This window comes from Ctenocephalides felis, unplaced genomic scaffold (assembly GCF_003426905.1).
Source record: "Ctenocephalides felis isolate EL2017-DRISC unplaced genomic scaffold, ASM342690v1 CF-g0.4_SCAFFOLD_03573, whole genome shotgun sequence".
NCBI lineage: Eukaryota > Metazoa > Arthropoda > Insecta > Siphonaptera > Pulicidae > Ctenocephalides > Ctenocephalides felis.
The window spans coordinates 11,737,953-11,765,708 of NW_020539727.1; the positions used below are offsets into that span (position 1 = coordinate 11,737,953).

The following is a 27,756-nucleotide window of genomic DNA, read 5'->3' on the forward strand; positions in this document are numbered from 1 at the left end:
ACTTTAATACTCATGTACATTACTTTTGTGACAAAATCTTTCTAAAATATAGATACCACTAAATATCATTTAATGTAAAAAAAATATTTTATTCCAATGTTACAATAATCACAATCAGGCTTAGTTTGTGCAGATTGTCTTGAATATCTTAATTTTTGTTCCATATTCTGTGTCTTACTTTTCATGTCTGAAATATGAATATTTATCAAATTAAAATGCAAGTGGGTTTTCATTTTGTAAACCAATTTCGAAACATGTTTTAATTTTGTGCCTTTATATTGTTTCCTCATATAATATACGTTTTAGTGCTTCACACGTGATTGTTCTGAGAATTTCAATTTAGTTACGTGCATTAATTTCATTTTCAATTGCCCAAAGATATTTCAGCAATGGAATGAAAATATTGGGCAATTGCTAAATTAACTAGAACACTGAAACTCTATTAATAATAGAAATGCTAAGTACCAAAGTTATACAAAAATTTGCACATAGATGCCTAAATAAAATTAATGTATTTTTTGATCAGCATTAAATATATGCATTAAAAAAAGATGCCTAAATGCTTCATAATTAAAGAAAATATATGAGACATTTATCTATTTATGTTCAATAAGATTATTAGAGAAAATTGAGTGAAATTACAAATTTGTTAAGTAAATTAAAAGATCTAACTCAGTAAATTATATCCTTTGTGAAATTGACTTGACTTGACTGAATTGCCTAGAAATAAAAATGCTTCATGTAGTTAAATGAAGTTTTAAACGTAATAAATAGTTAATAAAAATTTAGTAAATTCTAACTAATAAATATATTGTTTTATATAATTTTCTATAAAGTAATATAATGTTTTGGGTTTAAAGAAAAGAGATTAATTTTGATAATACTTTTGTCATTTTTTTCTGTTTTGGAATTCCAAACATAGAATTGTTGATTCGAGATCGATTGTCATGATTGTGATTGTTGTTATGTTGGGGAAAGTTCCCAAAATATCATCAAATCAACAAATTTATAATTCTAACAACCCTAAAAAATTTAAAACCTTGTTCTTTGAATACTTTTCAATATTAATTATCTGGTTAATTTTATCATAAAAACAATTTGCAGATTTTACTTTTTTCCGAAAATTACAAATTTTTTGACTTCTGTCTTCATGATAAAATTAATTTTGTATAAAAATATATAAAAGTTCATAATAATGAAATGCTAACAAATGATAATCATGCTTGTCTTCTTAATTATAAGTCAGTGTGCCAAAAAAATTCTAACTATTAATCAAATATTTATTATATAACAAGATAGTTATTTACCAAATTATGTACTTCATTAGAACGTGTAATTTTAAAAATATTACATAATTTAAATTTCATTTTGTTGAACGCGTGAAAATAATTCCCATAGTGCATTAATTCTGTATGTAGAGATTATTATTATAATAAGCAAAAAGATTGATGGTTTTAGAAACAAAGATTTGAATATTCCGTCCTTACGAAATGTTCCCATAATAATAAAAATTACTGCTTTTTATGTAGAAAGAATTGTTTTCTTCCTCGGTAACCATATTTGATGACCTTTTCCGACATGACTGGGTAAATTTATTGCATATTTTGTAATAAGGTTAGTGTTATTAAATTATTTCCTGATTATAAAATTAACCAGCTAATTTAGGATCTATTTTTAGATAAATTTGCCCTTTTATTTCTGCCATACCTTAGAATAAATGGATGTATGTGTATGTAAGTGTATGTAAGTGTGTGTGGGTGCGGATACAAATTTTCGTCGGGGATTTCGGTAACACCGATCAACCGATTTGAATATTTCAAAAAACATTCGATTCTTATTGATAAGGAGACGTGCTGATTAGTTTTTGGCGAAGTCAGGTCTAGCCGTTTCGAAGATACGGGGTAAAATGTGCAAAAAATGGCAGGTTTTGGGAGAACAAATCGGCCCATATAGACAATTTAAAAAACATTCGATTCTTATTGATGTGGAGAGGTACTGAGCAGTTTTTGGTATAGGCAGGTCTAGCCGTTTCGAAGATACAAAGAAAAAACTGATGAACTATTTAAAATTGTTAAGTCAGTGCATATATTTCGCGAACAAAGTATTGATGCATTTGAAATAGAATATGTTCATTTTACCTATAAGTACGCTTCCTTAAATTTTGTTTATATATATTTCATTCAAACATATATAAACAACGTCGTCTAATCTAATAAGTTTTCACATTTTGTCTACAAGGAACAAATAATGAAAATTCTAGTTTTTATAATATTTATTCATAGACATTTTTGTTGACTGATTATTTTTATTTTTTGAATATTTAATTACGGTACGGGAAGTTCCAGTAATTTGTTTAAGGCACGATGCCATGCGCCCCACTAGTTCTAAATAATTTTAAGCTCTACAATTTTGTCTAAGATAATTTATTGCGATAAAACTGGCACGTCATTAATAGATGCCTCATAATCTTCTAATACTTAATAATTAATCACTATCATTAATTGCTCAATGATTTCTCGTAGATGGATCTTTCTAAATTTATTTCTCATTTAAAATAAAGTTTAGTAACATCAGTATCGAAATGTACCATATTATGTGATGGTATTGCACCTAACCTAACCTGGTACGAAAATACATGTAGTTTTTGCGTAAGGTGCATTGTCTAGGTGCCTTCTTGCGTAACATCACAACAGTCTTGCACACATATTATTAAACTATATAAAAAAGCAGTGAAGAACACACTTTCAGACCACTGGGAAAAATAATATAGACATATGGTAAATATTTAAAAATAAATTTAACCAAATTTTAATCCAAAAATCCCTAAAAATACCTAATGGACGCTGCCAAGGGACTTACCTTTACTATCTTTTTGCGCTAATCTGCCAAGTCACTTCTTCATTATTAGCAAAAAAGTGTTAAAAAATTTGGCATCATTTTAGCCAAAAATTTTTAACCGATTTTAAAAACTAAAGAACTGAAAAATATTAGTTGGAAATCATGCTATCGGTCATGCCGTTTTTTTTAGAAATAGTTGGAGACTTTTTTGCTCCAACTGTGCTGGTAGATTTTTTTTAGATTATAAAATTCACGGTCTTATCGTTCTGAATATCCAGAAAAATATTTTTTACTAAAAAAATAGCTTGAAATAATAATGGTTTGCATCAAAATTTCAAACTTCTATCGTGACACTTTCAAAAGTTGCTAAAGTGTAATTCTTATTGGTTGTGCTGATTATTTACTATCTAGAGACAATTTTGTAACTTGCCAAAATTCCACTTTTACTCGATTTTTCTAACTAAACACTCTTTTTTCCTACAGTAAAAATTCAAACTAAAATTTAAACTTTTTAAGTATTATTTTGCAAACAAATATTATTTTCAAATTTCAATGATTAATTTTCGTCTTTTTAACAAGCAATATTTTGAATGTCTGCAAACATTAATTTTTGAAAAATTTTCAACAAACAAATTTTTTATGCTTTGAGTGAGCTTTCGTCAGAGTTTTTTTTAGTACCAATCAAATACTAATTCCCAGTTTTAAAAGTAATGGTATATATTTTATATTTTGGACATCACAGTACCTATTCTATTTAAAGATTTGTTACATTGAATATATAATAAAACTGAGATTTGCATACAGAGCAAACTATAATAGAGAATTCATTCTGTTAAGAAAATTACAAAAACACATTTCAGAGCACAAAAGACCTCTATCTGATTTGCGTAATTTGAAAACATCTCCCTTACAATTGACTGGATCTTTTAATAGAAAATATACGAATTTTATTTGATGTATGGTGAAATAAAATCTTATTTGAATGGATTTATTTTGGATAAGTAGAGCGGTGTTGAAGGTTCACAGGTAAAAAGGTCCACCACCGATATTTCAAAAACAAGTAACGATAGAAGCATTTTTTACAACAATATTTGAAAGTAGAGGGCCAAAGATGTATAACCAGCCATCATCTTGATTCTTACCATGTTTCTATCAGGAGATAAACGCACAATTAAATAATTAAAAAGAGTGCGCGTAAGGTTCACACGCGATTGAAGTAAAACTTATTTGCTACTGTACAAGATGGCATTTAAGTAAAAAATAATTACATCATATAACAATTTTCAATAATTATTAGTATTATTAGTAATATGGTAACACTCGTGCTGCACACATTTATTAGTGTCGACCATTATATACATTTATATAATGATAAATTATAAATTATATATTTATAATAGCATTAAAAATATTTATAATATTTAAAAACAATAATGCAATCAAAGTCATATTTCAAATATGATATGATCGGTTTGTCATTATAATTAGCATCTAGAAATGAACCTTTATTAGAGAAATTGAATAATTGCTAATTAATAAATTTTATAATATTCGTTCACAAAGTGGATCATGTTAAACAACGCCTGAACAAATAATGTTTTCGCAACTTCACTCATCATGTAATAATTGTGTTTCAAGAACTTCATGTAATTAAAATTAACATACATTCATTGACTGCTTGTATTTTTTTTTTACTTTTTTGCTGGCGATATTATCTCATTCTTTGAACAAAAGCTGTCTTGCCTAAAACAGATTTTACATTTTAATAACTTCAAAGATTTATAAGAACTATGAATGATGTGGACATAATTTCTTAACAATAAACTTACGTTTACTACACGTCCCAAATGCTTAATTTATTTTATTGTTTTCAAGGAACAGGGTAAAATATTCTTCTAATTCAGGCATTTTTCATTAAATCAAGATTTGCACTACGATGTAACTTCAAAATGTTTATTTATCTATGCCGATTTCCTTATTGGTATCGGTACGCATACAACGTTGATGCCTTTACGCACACAACCACAGATCTCTATTCACATACACGACGACTAATCACAATCGACCCGTATAGAAATGATATCATCGAGAGCGAATGACGAATCATTGGCACTCGACTCTTGTCTTACTTTATCTGCCGTAACGCACTTCCGTTGCATTTGTACGGATTTACACCCTAGTCGCGCCTAAAGAAGTTTTACTTTAAAATTAGCAATTTGGGATGGATTCTAATTACATCTATGGGTGGATCAGTATATAGTTTATCATTTTATGGCGTATAGTTGCATCTTCATTCTGATTACTTTCTACTAATATTACAACGCACTTTTATTAATTCAACAAATTTCATTTTCTGTTCTGATTTTAATCTGTTTTAAAACGTTTACGAGACATTAAATGTTTTAGTGGCAATTTTGTGGGAAGCACTAAAACACTCTATAACAATGAACATAAAAACGGTTTAATTTTAACACATCAGATAAAAGATGAAAAGATGATTATAAAAGATAAAAGGTGTTTTCATTAAGATTGATGTTAGTGAGGAAAGTGCTTTGAAATTCGGTTCCTCTTGTCAACTTTCACTCTTGTAAGAATCCAGGAACAGCTTTTTATGACGTCCGGAGACGTGATTTTCATACATAATAATAATAACAATAATGGTAATAGTGCACTTGTGGTTTTATTATTGAAGATTTTTCATTTCGAGCTCGTCGTAGTGTAATTTTCAACAACGTGGGCTTGCACAAACTAGTCTCAAGATTAATACCATCATAGGCCAGATCGATATCAAGCAGTATGATATCGAATTTGGACTTGAGGTTATAAATCTTAAGTGAAAATCGTCTTTCGCGGGCTTTGTTGCAACACAAATATGCACATGATTCAGATAGCAAAGAAAAGTGACCATTGGGTAGCCCTGGTTGGGAAAAATGCTCGGATAGGATATACGATACGTTATGAAATACATAATTTTCAATTCTTACATGTGCCTGACGGAGGAAAATCTTAAATATATATTATAAACAAATGATATTTTTATTACTGTACTTTCTATATTAATTTTTAAATTTTTGACATATCCAAATGTTCTCTGATGGATTTCTGAATTTATATTGCATGAAGTGTGAAATTAAAGTTATGTATCAGGTTAATGTGTTATTAGTGAAAATATGGTAATTTTATATAATTTTTTTAGTAGATATTTATCATTGAATAAATTTAGACGCGTCGTGTTATTTTATCCATGTTAGTAAAACTGTTCGTTTGGTAAAAGAAATGAACACAACTGCAAAGAAATTTGGTCAAGCAACCGATTCTGCCGCATAACAGAAAAATGTTATGGCAAGGCCATGTTATGAAGGACCTTCCATACTAAATATTGAAAAAGATTAACATTAGATGTGGTTGCTGTTCAGTCAGGCGTTTTTCTCAGGTTGTCAGATAGGAAGCCTAACCTAGACACCGCACAAATGTTTAAAAAAAAATAGATGACAGGGTCTTTTTGACTCAGCTTCATAATATACGAGTGGCGTTGCAGTTTATGAGTATAACGTGAATACACAGCAAATACATGACATTTTGACAGTATTCAGTATGATTCAGTAGCATATTGCATGGAAGTTCGAGCGCAATGTAGCCTTGCCATAACATTTGTTTGTGCCTCAATCTGACCAAAATCTCAGGTGTTTTTCAGTTAATACCTAAAGTATCTTTAACATCTATGTTGCAGAATCGAAGTTTTGCATATGTTTCTTTATTAGATTTTTTACGTTTTTTATTAGCCATATTTGCAGTTCTAATATATTTTCTCGAGTGGGCAACCCAACGGTCGATCACTCTTCTTTATGTTGCAGCAATGCCTACGAAAGACGATTTTCACTTGAGATTATATTTAAAATCTATATTCTCCTATGTAATATTTATATCATACTGCTTGATATCGAGCTGGGCGAGGTTTTGATTGAAATCCTTTCTTCTTCTTGACGAAGGTATTTTGAGAAAAATAAAATACTTTTATTCGAAATAGAGGTATCAATAGTATTTCTAAGTTTATAAAGCAATGACAAAATGCCATTGATATATAACCCTTTAAAAAAATAATATTTCTATTCTAGACTCAGTACAAAATTTCTATACTTTAATAATTGTTATTCATGCTTATTTCTGTTGTGTAAAAAAATACATTATCATAGTGCACATTATCGTACCATGGAATATTAGTGTTGTTATTTGTAATATATGGATACGGAACTGTAAGGTTTATTGATAATAACTTAAGTACGACTTAGCTCATGATTGTTTGATTGACTGAAGACTAAATTACGATTGAACCATTGCAAGCCTTTTATGTGCTCGCTTCAGAGTGACTTTGAATTCCTAGATAACATTGTAACATAATATATTGCAATATCATACAATGGAATATTAGTGTTGTTATTTGTAATATATGGATATGGAACCATAAGCTTTTCGATAACTTGATTTTTATTGATGATATTTAAATTACGACTGAGCTCATGATTGACTTAAGTTTAAATGACGACTGAACCATTACAAGCCTTTTATGTTCTCGCTTCAGGGTGACTTTGAATTCCTAGATAACATTATTTCACGACTTATTCAATGTAGTTGTGGAGTGCAGCATAATACATGAGTAAGTTATTATTGCTAGGCTTGATAAGATTACTTCGAGCTTACAATGTTGTAGCAATGAGTAATTCACTACAAACTGCGTAGTTTGTATTCTGACCGTTATATTCATAATATTCATTTAATTATATGAATAGATGCATACCCTTACAGGACATATATAAAGTCATTCAATTAATGATCACTAAAACTCATCTCGTATCAATTTATTACCCATTGAGCAAATTTTAACAATCAATCTTTTCTGAAATTAATATTCATGTATTCAATGAAATGCATCATAAGTACATCATATATTATATATTTTGTTCGGTAAATACTTTCTACGGAGTGAAAACATTTCGATCGGGACGAAAGTGAAACAAAGAGCTAATGTACTCTGTAATATGATTTCATCAAGATATTTTGCTGATATGTGTGTCAGTATAACTTACATTAGTGTAATTTAATGGATTTACACTCTTTATGCATAAATTTACAGAAAAACTGGCATTTATCATCAGTGACTTGGTTGTTAGTGAAACAGAGAGTTGAAGAAAATTTATAGGTAGAACTAGAATGGAATAGTTTGCGAGGAATTTGTATGGAGATGATGATAATGTTTTTGTCTAAAAATGCTGGTAAATGCCTAAAAATGTAGCAAATTGACTGATAATGTTGTCAATGAAAATGTCCTGACTTGCTAAAAAATGTTATAAATTATTTATAGGTTTTCTACTTTATAAATTGTATGATAACAGTGCAAATATGAAAAATGTTGTTGTCTGAAAATGTAGCAAGTTAGCCAAATGATCGGAAAATGTGTTAAATTTGATGAAATAGATGTAGCAAATACAACTCAGTGGCACAATACAAATTTTTGATATTTGGTAGAACAGGTTTTTTGTAAAATGTACATATAAATGTATATAAAATACTAAAGTTATACCCGATATCAAGCATTTATTATGGAAATTCGTTTCCAAGAGAAATTAGCATCCAGTAAACAGCGATCAGGATTAGAATTAGCCGGGTTACCTTAGTTAAAAAAAGGCAACTCTCGATATTAAGAAAGGCATCACAACAAGATTATAAGACTATTAAGTTGTGATAACTGTTACTAATATATTATATATGTGTATAAAAAATGTGGGCTTAAATACTTTACAGATGCAAGGTCGCGACATTGACTGACTAATAATAATACTTGGATATCATTTCGAAATCTGACACGGACAGGTGTTTCTCTGCATACTGATGAATATATATATATATATATATATATATATATACATGCAGATTTTTATACCAGGTTAGTGTTCAGAGCGAAAGTCTTGCGACCGGTTTTAATAAAATTAATTTGAAATCAATAATGATTTCGCTTGTTTAAGCATCTCCGGGAAGAGAAATTTTATGATGTGATCAAATAATTATATGCATCGATGGACGACGAGAAATCCAAAGTGCAAAAATACGAATAAACCAGAAAAATTAATATATAGAATTAGAATTGATAATTGATAAAACTATGATTTTCTATACTATTAAGATTCAATGTATGGTCAAACTTAAGTATATGCATTAGAGATGGGCTTATCATATCCGAAGCCGGATCGGTTAGGATTTGAATCCTATTCAGAGAGGAGTTATATTCACTTAACAACACAATTCCAACAACTTCGAAACATAATACTTGACATAAATGTGTTTTCTAGTGTGTTGTTAACATATCAAAGGATTTATTAAGACTTTGGAAATAGTTTACAAATAGTTCAAACATTTTTGTTCATTTTATTATTAATAATTACGATTTTATGCATTTCAATATACATACAAATCTCAAATTGACAAAAAACTTAGGAATCAAAATCAATTTTGTAATTATTTTTGAAGAGAAAATATAGAATTCTGTAAAATATTTATTTTTGTATGAAAATAATGCAGTGAACCTTATATATGAAATGAGAACAAATTTTTGTGTATAATATTATTCACAAAATAATAATCACGTTTTTTTATTATTTCCTTTTCGAGAATTAATTATACATCAGGTAGTTTGATTAGCATACTATTACTTTTACACATTAAAATTAAAATCATAATTGTGTAAAAATTATAATATAATACTAAATATTTTTTAGCTGGTTGTATACCATTGAAAGAGCTCATTTACGAAAAAACCTTATCATATCACAGAATATATAATACAAAATAGCATTATTTTGAGACATTATATACCCGGAAAGTCCTAAAACTGGCTGTGAGACGAGAAAAAAAAAAACACTTTCTTCGACCCAAAAATTTGTATTAGTAAAAAATCGCAAGCAAATATTTGCACATGTTAACAGATTTAGTACCAGTTTAGGGAAGTCGGATATGACAAATCCTGGGAGACAACTCCCCTCGGATTCACTCCGAGGGAAGAGTTGTACCGGAGTGATATATTATGCATCAGACACTAAATTTACATTCTCCAATTATACCATGGCTGTTATTTGGTTATTTAACACCACAAATTCCTCAACACAAAACCCTTTCATGCGAAGATATTAGAAAATGCGGAAATTTTTCATTGTTAACCACTCTATACATTGGTTGTCTATGTGGATGACTGCACTGTATATCACCACTTCACAAGACATGGTAATACATAATATACTGCAATTATTATGGTAGGTTCTTGTATAAAACACAAGAACAACATTATTACATTACAATGGTCATCGGTGGGTATTGAAATCGATGCAGTAATTTTATTGACCACTTCTGGTACATGAACAATTGTTCAGACAACTGTACAAGACATGGACGGATATATGTACAACAGGCGATTTCGTTCCGCGTAGAAATGGAACGAAAATAAGAGTTTTGTTGAGTAGTAAGAATTTGCAATGCAGCTGAAAAAAATAATGTTAAATTTATCAAAAGTGTTTTAACAGATTTTAAAATTGAGTGTTTTATTAGCTCTGCTTGTTAACGTACATCCTAACCTAGTATTTTTCTAGAGAGGGCAAACCAACGGTCAACTTCTCTTCTTTTTTATATATCAGATACGTCCACAAAAGGCGATTTTCACAAGAGTTTCCCTTTGAGATCTATGATCTCAAGCAGAAATTTGACATCATATTGCTTGATATCGAGCTGGTTATTACGAAACCCATGACTAGTTTATGCTAGCTTAACCATTACACTACGTCGGGCTACATGGTTAAAAATAAAGGATTGAAAAAAATAGATTAAATTTTTTTTTTAAATATGATTATTAATTATGAAAATATGAAATTAATTTAACTCTGTTTTTGCGGGTGTAAAGATTGCACTTTTAAAGAATAATATATTAAACGACCTATAATCATCCAAAGTTAATGATTTCGTCTATAAATTCGATTTGTGAATTTTATTTTTTAATTTCAAGTCATTCTGAATCATTTGACACCAAAGTTGTATATGTGTATGTCGGCCAAAATTAGATCTTTAATTGGCGCTTTTAATTTTTTGAAATTGCTTCAGCCGTTTGTCAGGAAACGTTCTTTCGAAAGTTCAAAAATCGGTTTACATACACACTATTTCTCAATTGTCATCTGAAACGATTCAGAATTACTTGAAACGTTGAGAAATGAAAGAAAAATTAGCAAGAAAAATTGTGTGACACTTGATAAAATTGTTCAAGAAGAGTACTGAGCCTGTATATAATATTCCTTATTTTATAAAAAAAATTACATTGAAAGCAGATCGTCATGCGAATGTCGTCCATAGACGACCCTGGTAACGAAAGGATTAATATAACTTAGAATAATTCAAAATTTTGTTCTGATTATTACTTTACTCATTTTAATCATTTCTACAATCGCTTGATGACTCTTAAATAAGGTCTGGGAAAATTCTTAAAGAATTTCCAAAGGCATTAGAAATATCTATGAAAAAACTTATTAACTTTTTTTTTTTAAACTGTAGCATAAATAATACTATATCTTGCCGACAAAAAAGAAATTATTAGTGTGACTTGCCTATGAGAATTTCAAGTTTAACTTGAAATTATTTAAGGTTATATTTTAATTTATGGTTCAGTTAGAAAATATTTCACCAGGAATCATTTTGAGACTCCCTATTGCTTCACCTATTAGAAAAAAAATTATGACTATTTCTAATTTTTATTTTTTTTTATATTCTCAAAAAATCAATTAATCATTGGGAAAAAGAATATAGTAAAATCATTGTTAGTTTTTTTTCTACGGCCTTTCAAAATTGCATGAAATTCGTAATATTAATTTGAACACGAGCTTCTGTTTGTATAATACAAATATTTTTTGAAATATGTCAGAAACTGAAAAAAAACAAATATTTTTTGAAGGCGTCAAAAAATTCTTTATATATGTATGATGATAGTAGGATAATAGGATTAAGATACATATAAGTACAAACGCTTAATTGTCGATAAAGAAATTAATTTGAACACGAGCTTCTGTTAGCCTGATACAAATATTTTACAAGTATATAGCTTAATATATACACAAATATACATATACAACAAACAACCATCGAACTATGTTCAGTAAAATTCCCAGCTGTTTCATCTTTATTGAAATGTGTTTTTTTGCTGTTTCTCTAAAAAAGCATTTTTTGCACCTTCTGATATTACAAATTTCACCAACAAATGCGGATCTCTGATACCATTCTCAACACTATTTTTTTAAGTCTTTTACCTCTCTCGGGCATAAATAATAATGAAATCTCATCGAATATTAATAATAAATAGTTCTTATAGTCTAGAGTAGAAAGATAGAGTCGACGCGTTTCTCTGCCCTACATCGATCATACGACAATGCAACAATACACGATAAATAATTCGTCATTATAATTAATTCATTCTCTTACAATAACAACAATATATAGTACTAGTAATAGTAATAGTAACAACAATAACATAATGAAATGAAATGATTGAAAAAATGCACACAAAACCATAATGGAATAACTTTAGCGACGCGGGAGAGAAAATCCACTTTGAATAGAACTTATAAATATAAATGCATTAGAGAAGAAAATTAATACTTGGTATGGGATGTGTGTGTAAGTGGACTAGATGTAAGTGGTATTTTGTCTTGAGGCAAGATACATGACTGCCTCGATACCTGTAGTAGTTGTATGAAACACTGATTTGTTGGAATAATTTTTGTATTTGTTGCAAGTTATTATTACTCTAATGATTTGTCATTAAGTTCTAATTGAAAAAAGTATAATTGATTATTTATTACATATGTTGTTACGCAAACTTTACTTTTAGAATTGAGAAAGTTAACTCCGATACAAATCAGCCACCTCTTCTACAGGTTGTAAAAGCTCAATGCCATGAAGATTGCCGCCTTCATGGCCGATATAATAAAATGAAAATACGTCCGAATAGAGTTTCAGCAAACATTTCAACTATTATTACTATCTCTCTAACTATTAATGAATTCGTATCCTTCAGGCTATATTTTACATACAGTTAGGATAACAGTTTATATGTTATGCCTACGAGATAGAAATGCGGAAACTATGTGATGTAACTGATCTTTGGTACCGATATTGGTAATTGAAAACCAACGGTAATATATTATGGTAAAAATTAGTACTGAACTATCTCTAAATGAATAACTTATAATTTGAAAATCCACATAAACAAGTAATCACAAAGATGCCTCCAGCTATTGAGTTAGAGATATTATTACTTATTAGTACTCGTAATATCACATCATCCATCATCATCTCCATTGCGATTAATAATAATTTGTCTATCAAATAGAATTACTTTTTCGCCTAATTATGACACCATTATTCATTTAATTTATTATTTCATATAATTAGATTAGTACTTTCATTAGATTGTTTGCTCTAGATATATTCAAACGAGTTATCTAGAAGAAATATGATTGTATTCAATATTTTGTTTTTGTTGATTTTGATAGATACAAATTCAATTTCAATTATCATGGATGTATAAGTTTTGTATCTCATTAATCAAAAATTATAAGCATATAGTATTGTTAATTTTTTATTTATGTGATTCTATTATAACTAAGGAGAAAATATTATGTTATAGCCTATTTTGCAAATACGTAAGAAAAGTATTAATTTTTTGTAAACTGTATTTTAAGTAAAGTAAATGCTAATAAAGTTGAAACTATTGACGTGCTTTATTTTATTAAAGCATATTTTACATATAAATATAAATTAACAATACTTCCCTTACTGTATAATTTTTACAACAAAAAACTCGAAAGGAAACTTCTCTAAGAAAATAGTGACCCTCGTCGGTGGGTCATCTCTTATGTATCATGATTATTTTGTACTCAAGTAATAGAATATCAATTTAATCTTATTGCTCTTCAACAATATAAAAAAAATGTTGACTAACTAATATTTTTTTTTTTATTTTCCAGTTGGGCCGTGTCAACCGTGATGACCCGCCAGAATTCTGTTCCTGTGGGCGAAGGAGGCGTCATGGTCCCGGCCCTGATCCCACTCTGGGACATGGCCAACTACAAAGATGGACAGGTAATTGGAGATGAAAATTATCAAATTATTCATAGTCATACTATAATAGATTATTCAATCTAATAGTTATGGACAGAATACTTGTAATTTTGTTCACTAAATGTTTGTAAGTTAACTCCTACATTTTGTCTAATATTGCTTTAAAATTGTTATGTATTTTTTATTTTATATATTTATTTAACGCCTATGGCAATAATATAATGGAAAATTAAACCTTATAGTATAATGAGCAAATTATAAGCCAAAGAACACAAATGAGAAAATTCAGATAAAACTTATACAATATATACTATTAATAAGTATTATAAATATATATCACTTACTACTATTATTATCTTATTTAAACATGTTGTTAAGAAAAGTTACCAAATATGATAGTTACCTTAATCTTATATAATTAAAATTTCATGTAAATTCTATCCTTTACACTCTTATTTATTTAAATTTATGTTATCATTTTATCAACATTACTAGATTTTTAATTATTTAACAGTTGTAATAAATATTGAAATAAAAAAAATTAAAATTTTATTAAAGAATTCATTTATATCGTAAATTTTTACTTGAAAACTCTTAAGATTTTTAAGAAATCACTTAACAAACCATTTCTTACTTAATTTGAAGAAGTAATGTTACTTAATTTTTTTTTGTTTTACCAGCGATCTGAAATGCGTCTATGAGTTGCGTCTATGCTTACTATCATACAGTCTAACCTAGTTTTTTGCTCTATCGGGCAACCCAACGGTCAACCACTCTTTTTTATGTGCCGAATATACATATATCATTTGATATATCGAATGGTGTTGTCGTGCAATAAAAATTGTTATTGTTGCAGCAATGTCCACGAAAGACATTTTTCATTTGAGATCTATAACCTGCATTGAAAATTTAGTTTCATACTGCTTGATATCGAGCTGACGATATTCTAAATAGCAATCACAATCACAACTTAAACTTGTTTTTCCAGATAAAATTGCCTATATAAAATATTAATAAAAAAAAAGATATAGATTTATATAAATCAAGCTCAGACTGCAATTATGACATTGATTTAGATTAGATTAATGATTCTAATTGATTATATTGAAAAACAAATTGATTTAGACAAAGTTTCACTTAATTTTCGCGAACCTTCACTTGGTTCTTACTTTATTTAATTATTATGAAAACAATTAGTATTTTTATGAAATATGTCACACTTTTTTGCGAAACTGTTACCTGTTTGAATGAAAATAACTATCAAAATATACATGATATAGTACTGTTCATATTTTTTGATTTTTACAAAACAAATTATACTTGTTTATACTGAAATGCAATTTTTATATCATCAAAGCAAACGAACCCAAATATTTTTTGTATATCTGATTTAAAGTATTCTTGTGGCCTCCTAGTTATGCATATATACAAACGCATATGTACATAAATAAAGTTATCACGGAGTCCAGGCTCAAACCCTTGTTACGGACAACCTGATATCAAGTAGTAGTGAGATTTCTACATTCTCTTGAGAATAATTAACAAAAAAATGTTTGTGGTAAAAACTAGCTCTTTACGACATTGTTGCATTAAATTAAACATATGTGATTTATATATAAGAAAAAAATCCAATAAAACAAATTATATCAATAGTTGATATGATGACTATTGGGTTGCTATCTAGAAAAGCCTAAGTTGTTAAGTAGTATCATCACAACAGCTCATATGGATTCTTCAGTACTGATTGCGTTTGAAAATAGTGAAAAGAAACATATACCAAACATATCCATCTTATTATTATTAAACAAGTGATAAATTGTCTTAAATTTGCTTTAATTATCAATAGACTTGTGATATTTTTTTTAACACAAAGAAGACTTTTTATTCTACCTGGATCTCTTAAATTCCTTATTTCCAGACACTCTAAATATATTTTATATATTCATGTGATTTTATTATCCAAAATTGATTTATTATTTAATTTCTTTCAGATCACAACAGATTATATCCCAGAAAATCAGACAGTACAATATTCAGCTTTAGACGACTACAAACCAGGTGATCAAGTGTTCATATTCTACGGAGAGAGATCTAATGCTGAACTACTCGTACACAATGGGTAAAAAAAAATTAATTAAACTAATTATATAACAAATTTTACCTCAAGGCAAATTTCATCAATTTTCCAATATCGACTTAAAGTAAAAGAATCGAAATTTAGCATATTTTATAATTGTGATATATTTTATATGCGTTATTCAACTCGTAAGAAATATATCCTCGGTTGGATTTATTCAGCAACTCTTGTTAATATAAACATTTTCAAGAGTTTTGAGCAATAAGATCGTCACATATAGTAATTATAATTATCTCTTTGAAAAGATTCAAAACAATTATTAGTAATCATTGATCAATATTTACTCATTATTAATTTTTTTACCTCGAATATTTAATTCTGGTACGAGAACTTTTAGTAATTTGGCTTAAGGCACGATGCCATACACCACTAGTTTTATTCTGTGTAAATATCCCTTGCAATATATTTTATTTTTATTTATTTTTTCAGATTTGTCTGCATGGATAATTCAGGAGACACTGTCAGTATACGATTAGGAATTAGTCCAAGTGACCCTTTGGCCACTTCAAGATTAAAAGCCTTGATAGACCTGTCTTTACCATGTGGTGGCACCAGCACTTTATGTGTGGCTAAAAATCCAGCACCAATAACACCGCAATTATTGGCATACGCCAGAGTCTTTAATATGAACCAAGGTAATCTTCTTATATATAAAAATGGAGCTCTCGATAAAATGATCCGCTAAAACTCAAAAACGGCTGAACCGATTTAGCCAGAGTTCGTGCTAATCAGTAGGTTGTCGGAAAGGTGAGATGTTATTTCAAAATCGCGTAGAAACTTTACATTTTTAATTTGAACATTTTTGTAGAAGCGCAATTTAAATAAAAGAATGGACGGTGGCTAATATGTCAAATGTCAAACGTTTTTGATAGATGATATTCAATTACGTCTAATAGGATGTTTTACGTGAATATCATTTACTTATGATTGAATTGTAGTAAGTAGTTTTGTTTGTAGTTTTATTTATACACAAAAACGTTATTGAACGGATTGCAAGTGTTACTAGAAACTCAAAATATCAACTTTTTTGAAATGTTAATATGAAAATGCACTTTTTCACATATTTTTCCCAAACACGGTGCTTTGAAAGATCTCATTTGTATAATTATATACTCATTGGTATTTATAGCACATTAAACATTTTTTAGATTATATTATTTTTTATTTATGTTATTTAAATTCAGAACATAAATTTGGTATCGATCAAAGGCACATTTTGTCGAATAGCATTTTCCCAGTTATAATTTCCCAGAATTTATCGAAGAATAGATAGTAATATATGAAATTTCGGGGTTAAAAAGGTCCACCACCGATGTGTCAAAAACCAGTAAAGTTAAGCATTATTAGCAACAATATTTGAAAGTAGAGAGGAAAAGATGTATAACCAGCTATAACATTGATTCTTATGACTTTGCTATCGCGAGATAAACGGTGATCTTTGAAAATCCATAATAAAAGTAGTTTTTTAGCATTAGTTAAAAATGTAATTATTTTGTAAAATACCTTTAGAATTAAAATAAGACATTCAACCTGTTTGCCACCTGGCCGTTCCAAGTTACCCCGTCTATGGGGTAAAAAGGTCTAGATAACAAATTTTTGAAAGACAGCAAAAAAACACATTTCTACAATGATGAGGTAGCTGGCAGTTTTACTGAACGTAGTCAGATATTTGTTCATTTGAAATGTGTTATTTGCTGTGATATAATTGGTTTGATTTTTAAGTCAAATTGGACCTTTGTGCCTCGCCCTGCTTTACATATATACTTTTTATTAAATTTACTTTAATTCATTGAATGTTACTTGAAACTTTTCAAAAAGCAGGTCAAAGAAGAAATACTTAATTTATTTACTATCTCTCTTCGCAAAGATTTGAAAATTTTGTATAAGCTCAGTAGTATTATTTACAATTATACACAAAATCCAGAATCCAAAAAAAATCTGAAAAACTTGAGACGTAATCAACAAGTCGAAAGACCAAAGAAGACTTGGATTGGATTATACCATGTTTTTTTATAGAAAGTGCATAAAACTTCCAGTTTGATTGTATTGACAAAATATAGACAAACTAATGGGGTTTATTGTTTTTTTAATACCTTATTGTATATAGCATTGAAACAACGCATCCTTATACACTTAGAGTATTAATATTTTTGATTCTCTAGAAATTGTTTAGAATATACCTTACTTAGCAAAACAACGTTTGCCGGGTCAGCTAGTATAAAAATAAAAATCACATCCAATGAGATATAACATTAATAATTTTGTTTTTTATTGTTACAGAACAATTAGATCACTGGTTATCAAGTGACCACATAGAAGACCTCTTCCACATGGACTGTGCATTAGACCACGAATTGGAGAAAAAGGTCTGGACTTTCCTTTTGACCAGATTGCAAATATTGCTATCGGTGTATCCTACGACTTTAGAGGCTGATAGATTAGCTTTAGAAAATAGTGCCAAAGCAAACGAAACCAGTGATGGGGTAAAATTGAGTCCTGCCACCAGATGTGCCATCCAATTACGGTATTCGGAGAAACTGATACTGCAAGATGCCATCGAATATGTTAAGCAGCATATGAGTGCCTAATGGAAGTCTAGGAGGATCTTTGAGAGGCCAAAGAGTTTTATTAATTGATATATGGATGTTCCTTATGATAAGTAGATATTTACATTTTTAATTAATATATACACCTAAGTCTGTTTTTACACGGAGATTGGTTCCAGAAGAAACCGTGTAAAAAAAAAACGTGTAAAAAAAGACATTGATCTTATACAATAATGGGTGATTTGTCCTACTCTCTAAAACCTATTAAAATTAGTGAAAAACAATAATTTTCAAGAACAAGAATTCATGTTTATTTTAATAATAATTCCCCTAAATTAGTGTTATTCACATTTGCTTTGACCAGTAAAAATTGTTTGTACGCACTAAAGGGGAATTCACTTAAATCTTTAAGCTAGTGTTCGCAAACTATCGATACTATCGATGGTTTCAGACTTTTTTCTTTCATAAATACTTTTTGTGATATGAACATACATTGCAGAAAATTAAATTTGACAAAAAAAATTAAGTACATAAAATTTCAAATCGTGCTGAATGGAATAAAATCGTGTAAAAAAACTAAAAATATTCAATTTTCAAACCGTGTTATATCAAAACCGTGCACAAAAAGACCGTGTAAAAACAGACTTAGGTGTATAGTACTTATATAAAGCGTATGATGAGTTGGTAACCAGAGTGGACTATTCTAAATATACCTGAACGTTTTCATATTATCACCAAATAGTTTACACACTACTTAAAATTTATCTTTACATTATTTACTTCATTTTTTCGTTACATAAATGAAATGGAAGCCCCAGTCCACTCTGGGTTTTCATAAAACATGAAACAAATGTTAGAGTCCTAGCAGATTTTTTGCTTTCATTTAATTACTGGTATAAATATTATGTTGGAACATTATTTATTGAATAACACATCGTGTCTTAGTTTGCCCTGGTTACTCTGGTTACCAACTCCTCATACAAATTTTGTTTTCTGCATAATGCACATAGACGATAACTGAAAGATTTGTGCAACTAAAGCAATATTTGCAATTATTCAATTAACGGACTTAACATACTTAAAATTCATGACCTAATTTCTAAGTCTTCAAATTGATGATTTTTGTATGAAAATCAGTCATTTTTTTCTTACCGAATGATTAATAACGTTAACACTAAACCAACCGACAATTCACGTATATATATATATATATATATATATATATATATATATATATATATATATGTTTAATTTGAGTTTAATATTCGGGCGTAACATCAATAAAAATTTTTATTGATGTTACGCCCGAATATTAAACTCAAATTAAACATATATATCAACATCAAATTCAAGACTATTCAAAAATATATATATATATATATATATATGTATTAGGGTGGTCCTTAACATGGACATTTTTAAATTTCTTTGTTTCTAGGGTTTCAAATGGTTCCAAATTGATAAAAAACAATTCTCTGAAAGTTTTTAAAACATTTTTAAAATTTTTGAAATGTTTTCAATGCTAAATCTCTACAAAACTTTGATTGAATTGCGCTCTATCTAAAAGTTAATATATATATTATATATTAAGAGCTAACACTTGTTGTTGAAAAACTTATGGATAGTGTTGATATAAACTAGATTTTCTTGAGATTATCGAACAAATTGACTAAAACAAAAATTCTTGCCAAAAATGCTTTTACTCATCGTCTCTCTATATACGATTTAAGCAATTTAAATTATGTAATATAGTTGCCTTATACAAATTTTCGACTTCGTATTACTTTTCTTAGCCATCTGATCTGCCATAAATTCACTAATCTAATTTTTATCTAATAGTTTTCCGTACATTTTGGCTGCTTTCTCTTATTTCTATTGAATATTTTTTGGAATTTGGGATAAGCAACATTTTGGATCAATTAAAGAATTGAACAATCACTTTTTTGTCATTTCTCAAATAGGGAAATCCATTTATTATATATTTATTATTGACTTCACACACACTCCAAAACTTCATTCAAAATTGTTCTGATTTATTTGGTATATTTTGAATAAATTTGCATCTACATTTCGATGGAAACGACTCTCAAAATTGCATTATTTTCCACCGGTCAAATTAACCGATTCGGCCACATAACTTTTTTTTTTCGAAAAATAGGAAAAATAACTAAAATCAAAGAGTGAAGAAAATATCATTATAGTATTTTAAAAAAGTCTAAGTTATATATAAGTTTGAAGCGGTCATTTTGACTGGTGTTGGTAGGTTTAGTGTTAATAATACATGTACATGTAATCATTTTTAATTTCCCCAAGAAGAAGTTCAAGTTTTCGCTAGAAAATCCGATTTTCTTCCTATATGTTTTTTCGACATTTCAAGTCATTCTGAATTGTTTGACACCGACACCGAAAATTGTGCCAAGAGTTGATTTTTCTGTACATTCTAAATCTTTTGAGATCAAAATAGAAGTGGAAGTGGCATTTTACCTTAAGGCATGTTGCACGAACTTCCCAATAGCGAAGAATCGACCTAATCAATAAAAATTAAGATTTAGATGTAAATTTGTAAAGTCGGTCTAGTCTTTTCTGAGAAAACGATTAGAAGTGATCGAAAATCGACTTACATATTCACATACCTTTTCTAAATAAGGTCTCATTGGATTCAGAATGACTCGAAAGGTCAAAACAATATAAAATTCTAAATAGAATTTTTGCAAAAAATAAACTTGTTCTTTGGGAAGTTCATACCATTCTTCACGAGTGTCTCAAATTTAATATTACTGTAATATTCATTGTTACAACATTTTAATATAATTAGATTAAATTTAATTATTTATTATATGATAACTACATCACACTATGATGCTATCGATACATGGAAAAGCATGCAAATTGTTTATTAAATTGCGGTTGTATATCTTCCGAAATGACGTAGAATTTTTCATATTTCAATTATTATTAAAAATAAATTGTTTTAATTAATTGTTGATCATATTATATACATCTAATAAATCTGACTAATCGAGAAAGAGTTTATTTGATTTTCAAATATTTAGATTTCAGTTTAAAAAACCATGGATTTATTTTCAATATATAAATGTATATATTGATTTACACATAATTATATATGGCCTAACTGCCTAGTTTGTATGTGAATTAGATATATAAATGTATATATTGATATTCCTTCAAAACGGGACCATAATTATATATGTAATGGCGTATAAAGCGATATATAAATGTATATATTGATATTCCTTCAAAACCGGAATTATAATTATATATCCAATAGCGTATAAAGGAATCCAATGGGAATCCACTAAGATTCCTGTGAACCTAAGGTACTTGCATGCAGCGCCTCTATGTAAAAATGTTCCCAGTTCTCTGGGAACTACGTAGTGACTACCGGGTTCATATGAATCTGTGTTAGATGGCGCCACCGTCGTCAAACAGATTGAACCATGGATACCTATTCACGAATTTATATATCGATTTATACATGATTATATATATACGAGCTGTCTCAGTTTGTATGGAAATTGGATATATAAATGTATATATTGATTTATACATGATTATATATTTACTAGCTGTCTCAGTTTGTACGGGTATTGGATATATAAATGTATATATCGATTCATACATGATTATATATATACTAGCTGTCTCGGTTTATAAGGGAATTGGATATATAAATGTATATATGGATTTATACATGATTATATATATATATATATATATATATATATATATATATATATACTAGCTGTCTCGGTTTGTGTGGGAATTGGATATATAAATGTATATATTGATTCATACATGATTATATATATATACTATCTATGGATTTATTTTTGAATTTTATTATATCGATTCATACATTTCAATTTCAAAAAAATTAACAATTATTTTTACTCCTACCCTAGTCCTTATATATTGTATACAATGTATATACAACCTAGTTTTCTATGATGTTGCTATATATTTTATTTATACTTACAATAATTTAAGTATCAAGTCAAATGCATCTGAAAAATTACTTGATTTGAACTTATATGGAATTTCATTAACTTTAGCTGGAATTGAATCGGTGAACTTAAGATTAGGTCTTAGCCATTCGGCCAATTGCATGTAAAACTTTGAAACATGTTCGTAACATATATGTATAAAAATAACACTTTAACACTTTATATTTAAGCATTAAGGTTTTTATAATACAACCCAATAGCCGAGAGCGTAAGGTTACCGGTAAGGTAACTCAAAGTTCCTCGGTTCTATTCCCGAAAAATTCAATTCTTCATTTTTCGGAATTACCAAATATTAGTTCGAAATGATTCATTGAGGTGGCGCATTTCGACCTTGACACTTAGAATATTTCGAAAAAAACCTGCAATGTATAGATAAATACAATGGACAGGGTTGATGTAGTAGTGGAAGATGCATAGGAAGAGTTAGTTGGAGGATGAAGGTGCCGGAAGAGGGCGAGTAAGTAAAACACCAATAAAGGGGACTTATATACATATATTGAATTTCATCTTATATATACAACTTATCATTTACTTTATAACATGTACCTACAAGCTGGTCTGATGGAGCAGTGGTTACAGTGACTGACCAACTTAGGTATCTTTGATGCCAAGGTGAGCCAGTTCGAATCCAAAATAAACTGATACTTGTAAGAGACTCAAATTTTGTAAATTTTAATATATATGTAACTTATTATGAACAAAAAAACATTTATCCTCAAGACATCTGATGGAGCAATGGATAGAGCGGCAGACCCAAGAAAGGCGACTTCGAGGTGAAGGTGAGGCGGTTCGAACCCCGGTGAAGGCGACAAAATTTGAGGACTATGAAAGAAGATTTAGAGCAGTGGTGGCACGAGAGGAACTAGAGCACTGGCGGTCACAAGGCGTCCTGAAAAATGCAACAATCGAATTGGAGAACACAGTATCTACATCGAGATTTCCGGAAAATCCAGAAAAAATATGAAAAAAAATAGGAAAAAAAGGTTTTTTGCGCTTGAAAAAACTATTATAAGTCCCAGGACTAATATTCTCCAACCAAACCTAATAATGAAACTTTTTTACGAAATATACTGCTCTCCCTAAAAATATCCCAAAGCCAACAAGCAGACTAAAAATAAATTTAAACAAAAACCACTTTGAAATTGTCACAACGAGATAAATTTATATGCACATATTTAAAAAACTTAATTTAAAAATTTTTTAAATATGCTTGTATAAAATTATCTCGACATGAAATTTTCAAAATGGGACTTTGTTTCAATTTTTTCATCTACGTGTTGGCTTCGAGATGTTGCAACAAATTCAATATAATTGAAAAGGTTTCAGTATTAGAATATGATAAAAAAATGTATTAAAATGATATAAAATAGTAGTGAAAATGATATAAAATAAAAATTATGTACAGTAAAACCTCGATTACCAACTTTGGACTATCAACCACGACCAATTTATATGTATGTACATATCTATAATTCCGAATTTTAGCATGATTAATGCTGCAATTTAGTACATTTATGTAATGTAATCGAAGAAAATATATATGTACATGCATAAAAAAGTGTTAATTTCTTAATAGACATTGATTGTTGTTGATATCTATGTAAGCAATTGTTACTTTTAATAAATACACATTATTTTTCAAACATTCGAATATCCAGATTTTCGATTATCCGAACGCCCATCAACAACAATTAGTCTGGTTAATCGAGGTCTACTGTATTTGGAATAGAAATAATTTAAAAATCTATCGATGTTATTTAAATGTTTATATGAAGATATATAATTGATTGGTATGTTAAGTATTCTGTGATAATTATTTGAGTAAAATGAATATTATTTGAAAAAATAACTAAATAACTGAAACCTTTACAATTATCTGAAATTACATGAAACAAATTAGAAGATTTGAATGATCTAATGCAAGGTACTTATAAAAATAGTAAAAGAAATTTTTAAAAATTAAATAATTATATAACATTAGAGACAGGCTCATATTTTCATATTTAATAGACTTAAAGTTTCTTTTATCATTTATCATTCAAATCAACTAGTTCAAACTTCAATATAAATAACTTTAATCAAAATGTATTACCCGAATATTATAAATGACAAAACAAGATTTTTAATACTGAGAAAAGTTTCTTTCAAAATAATTTAAAAAATATTTTAGTTCAATTTGCTATTTAAATAAAAATCTATCAGGGTAATGTACATTTTATTAAAGCTTAATTATATATGACAAAAAATGTGATTAAATCAATTGACATGTCGAGTACTATGTAATAAATATGAAGAAAAAAATATAAAAATATCTAATAAAACATATTTAAACAGTGATAAAAAATGTGCAAATATTGGTAAACTACTTAATAATTTGTACTATGTAATAAATATGGAATAATATAGAAAATATCTAATAAAACATATTTAAACAATTTTAAAAAACTATGCAAAATATTAATAAACTACTTGACAATTAAATTGCATTAATAAAATTAAAAAAAAAAAGGGTTTATTTGTCCAACATGTCGATTGAACAAATCATCATTTATTATAAGTCTTGATCAAAACTGTTTTTTTAACAAATTATCAAAATTTAAAGAAGAAATTTAAAACAAGATTTCAATGAAAGACTTTTAATAATGCAATTTGAAAATCATAATGAGTATATTAATAGTTTTGATCAAAAATTATAATAGTTTTCCATAAAACGAAAGAAATTCGTGCAATATATATATATATATATATATATCGATATATATATATATATGTATATATATATATATATATATTAGGGTGGTCCTTAAAATGGTCATTTTCGAATTTCCTTGCTCCCAGGGGCTCAAATGGTTCCAAATTGATAAAAAACGATTCTCTGAAAGTTTTAGCTCTTAATATTAACGTTTAGATAGAGCGCAATTCAATCAAAGTTTTGTATGGAAATAGCATGGAAAATTTTTCAAAAATTGTAAAAATGTTTTTTAGATGTAATTTAGCGAACAAATGAATGAATAAAACTCATTCATTTGTCGCTAAGTTATACCTAACACATTTTTTTTAAATTTTCAAAATTTTTTCCATGCTCTTTCCATACAAACTTTGATTGAATTGCGCTCTATCTAAACGTTAATATTAGGAGCTAAAACTTTCAGAGAATTGTTTTTTATCAATTTGGAACCATTTGAGCCCCTGGGAGCAAGAAAAATCGACAATGACCATTTTAAGGACCACCCTAATATATATATATATGTATATATATATATATATATATATATATATATATATGTATATATATATATATATATATCACTTTAAGGTGAACATATGATTCAAAATATAAAAATTACAAATTGAATTGAAACAAAGTGTAATTTTGTCAAATATAAAACAACTATAAATATTAGATAAATTAGTAAAATTAAAATAACAATTATAATTTGTAAGGAAAAATTCAATATTATATTGAAATTGCATGAACAAGTAAACAATTATAATTTGTAGGGAGCTTGCAAAAAAAAATTCAATATAATACTAGAAGTGCATGAACAAGTTCGATTTTGAATCAATTATAATTTGTAAGAAGCTTGAAAAGAAATTTAATACTGAAATTGCATGAACAAGTAAAAATTTGAATCATTATGTTCACCCCATAAAAATTATTTTCCTGTTATCGAGTATCACTTGTAGAATTAACAATTAAGTAATGAATTGATATTAATCGCATCATTGATTATCTTTTTTATCTTTTAGAATTTTGTCATGAATCTAATAAAAGTGATATTCGAAAATTTTTACACAAACATCTGTTGGCATTAAGATATTCATTATATTTTATCTAATATAAAATTTAATTGCAAGAGATGTATGTTTGGAAAATATCAAATATTCATGAGCTAGAATACATTTTTATAAATCATATACAGACTGTTTTTATACCCTACAATAATCTTGTATTTAAATAATGATTAAATTTGTAAAAATCATTCAAATTTTACTTGCTGTATAATAAATTCATTACAGAAGTATTGCAATACTTGTAACTCGAAAAATTTCCTTTTTATATGGAAAAACCATGCTAAACAAAAATCACTATGAAAAAGCCTTTTTTGTCAGTTTTTAATATGATGAATACCAAATACATTGGAAGGAAAATAAATATAAATATATTTAATATGAAACATTTAATAAATTATAAGAATTATAAGAATATGAATTCATTTGGATAATAAAGCAAATATAAAAAAAAAAACTACTAAAAAATGCATTTTCTTTATAGATAAAAATTAAAATTAGTTTTTACAGATATAACCTTTTTTTTGCTCTCTAGTTCTTTACTTTCATTTTTTTCCGTTGCCGAACTACAATTTTTTTTATAAATGAAAGATAAACGATTCTGTTACTTGCTCACCTTGAATAAATTTATACTATCAATTATATATAAAGACAAATTAAAAACATTGTTTAGAAACAATGATGCTCATTGTTTTGATATAAAAAACGAACTAGCTTGTACACACAACAAATTTAGTTTAGGTCATAAAACATGGATTTCTGGTCTTATCTACATATTTTCATCATGGACACAGAGTACTAAAAATTCGTAACTGTAACATACATTTTTTAAAAATTTGTTTAAAATGTTATTGTAGATATAAGCAAATTATAGTTCAGTGTTTATAATTTCGTGTAAACCCAAAAAAATAATACATTTTATTAAAAAAGATTATTTTCAATAACCGTGTAAGATTGGAAATGTGTAAACCAGGGGATAGGTCTATGCTGTTTATTTATTAGTATAAATAACTTACAGAAATCTATTGATTTAATGGTTGAATTCTTAGGTATTTGCAATAACAAACTTTTCTTTAACAAATTCTTTTGTGTAATATTTGAATAAAAAATCATAGAGAAGCAATAAAATGGTAAGTTGAAAATAAAATTAATCTATAAGTCCAAGTAATTTGTTGATTGGAGTTTCCACTCTATTAGAGCAATAAAGTTGTCTATGAAATATGGTATCTTCATTTTATGAATAAAGCAAATATTTAAAATTAGAAATAATTCA

General features: G+C 27.9%; 1 protein-coding gene across 1 annotated transcript in view; it reads left to right on the forward strand.

Annotated features, from left to right (window-relative positions):
- Positions 1–18,822, forward strand: part of LOC113389059 (histone-lysine N-methyltransferase setd3-like) — a 60,601-nt gene extending 41,779 nt beyond the window's left edge. Inside the window, exons 2-5 of the mRNA XM_026626108.1 lie at positions 13,890–14,004; positions 15,975–16,102; positions 16,550–16,755; positions 18,401–18,822. Of these exons, the coding sequence (XP_026481893.1) occupies positions 13,890–14,004; positions 15,975–16,102; positions 16,550–16,755; positions 18,401–18,708 (757 nt within the window). The 3' untranslated portion in view covers positions 18,709–18,822. The remainder of the gene's footprint in view (positions 1–13,889; positions 14,005–15,974; positions 16,103–16,549; positions 16,756–18,400) is intronic.
- The last annotated feature ends 8,934 nt before the right edge of the window (positions 18,823–27,756 follow it).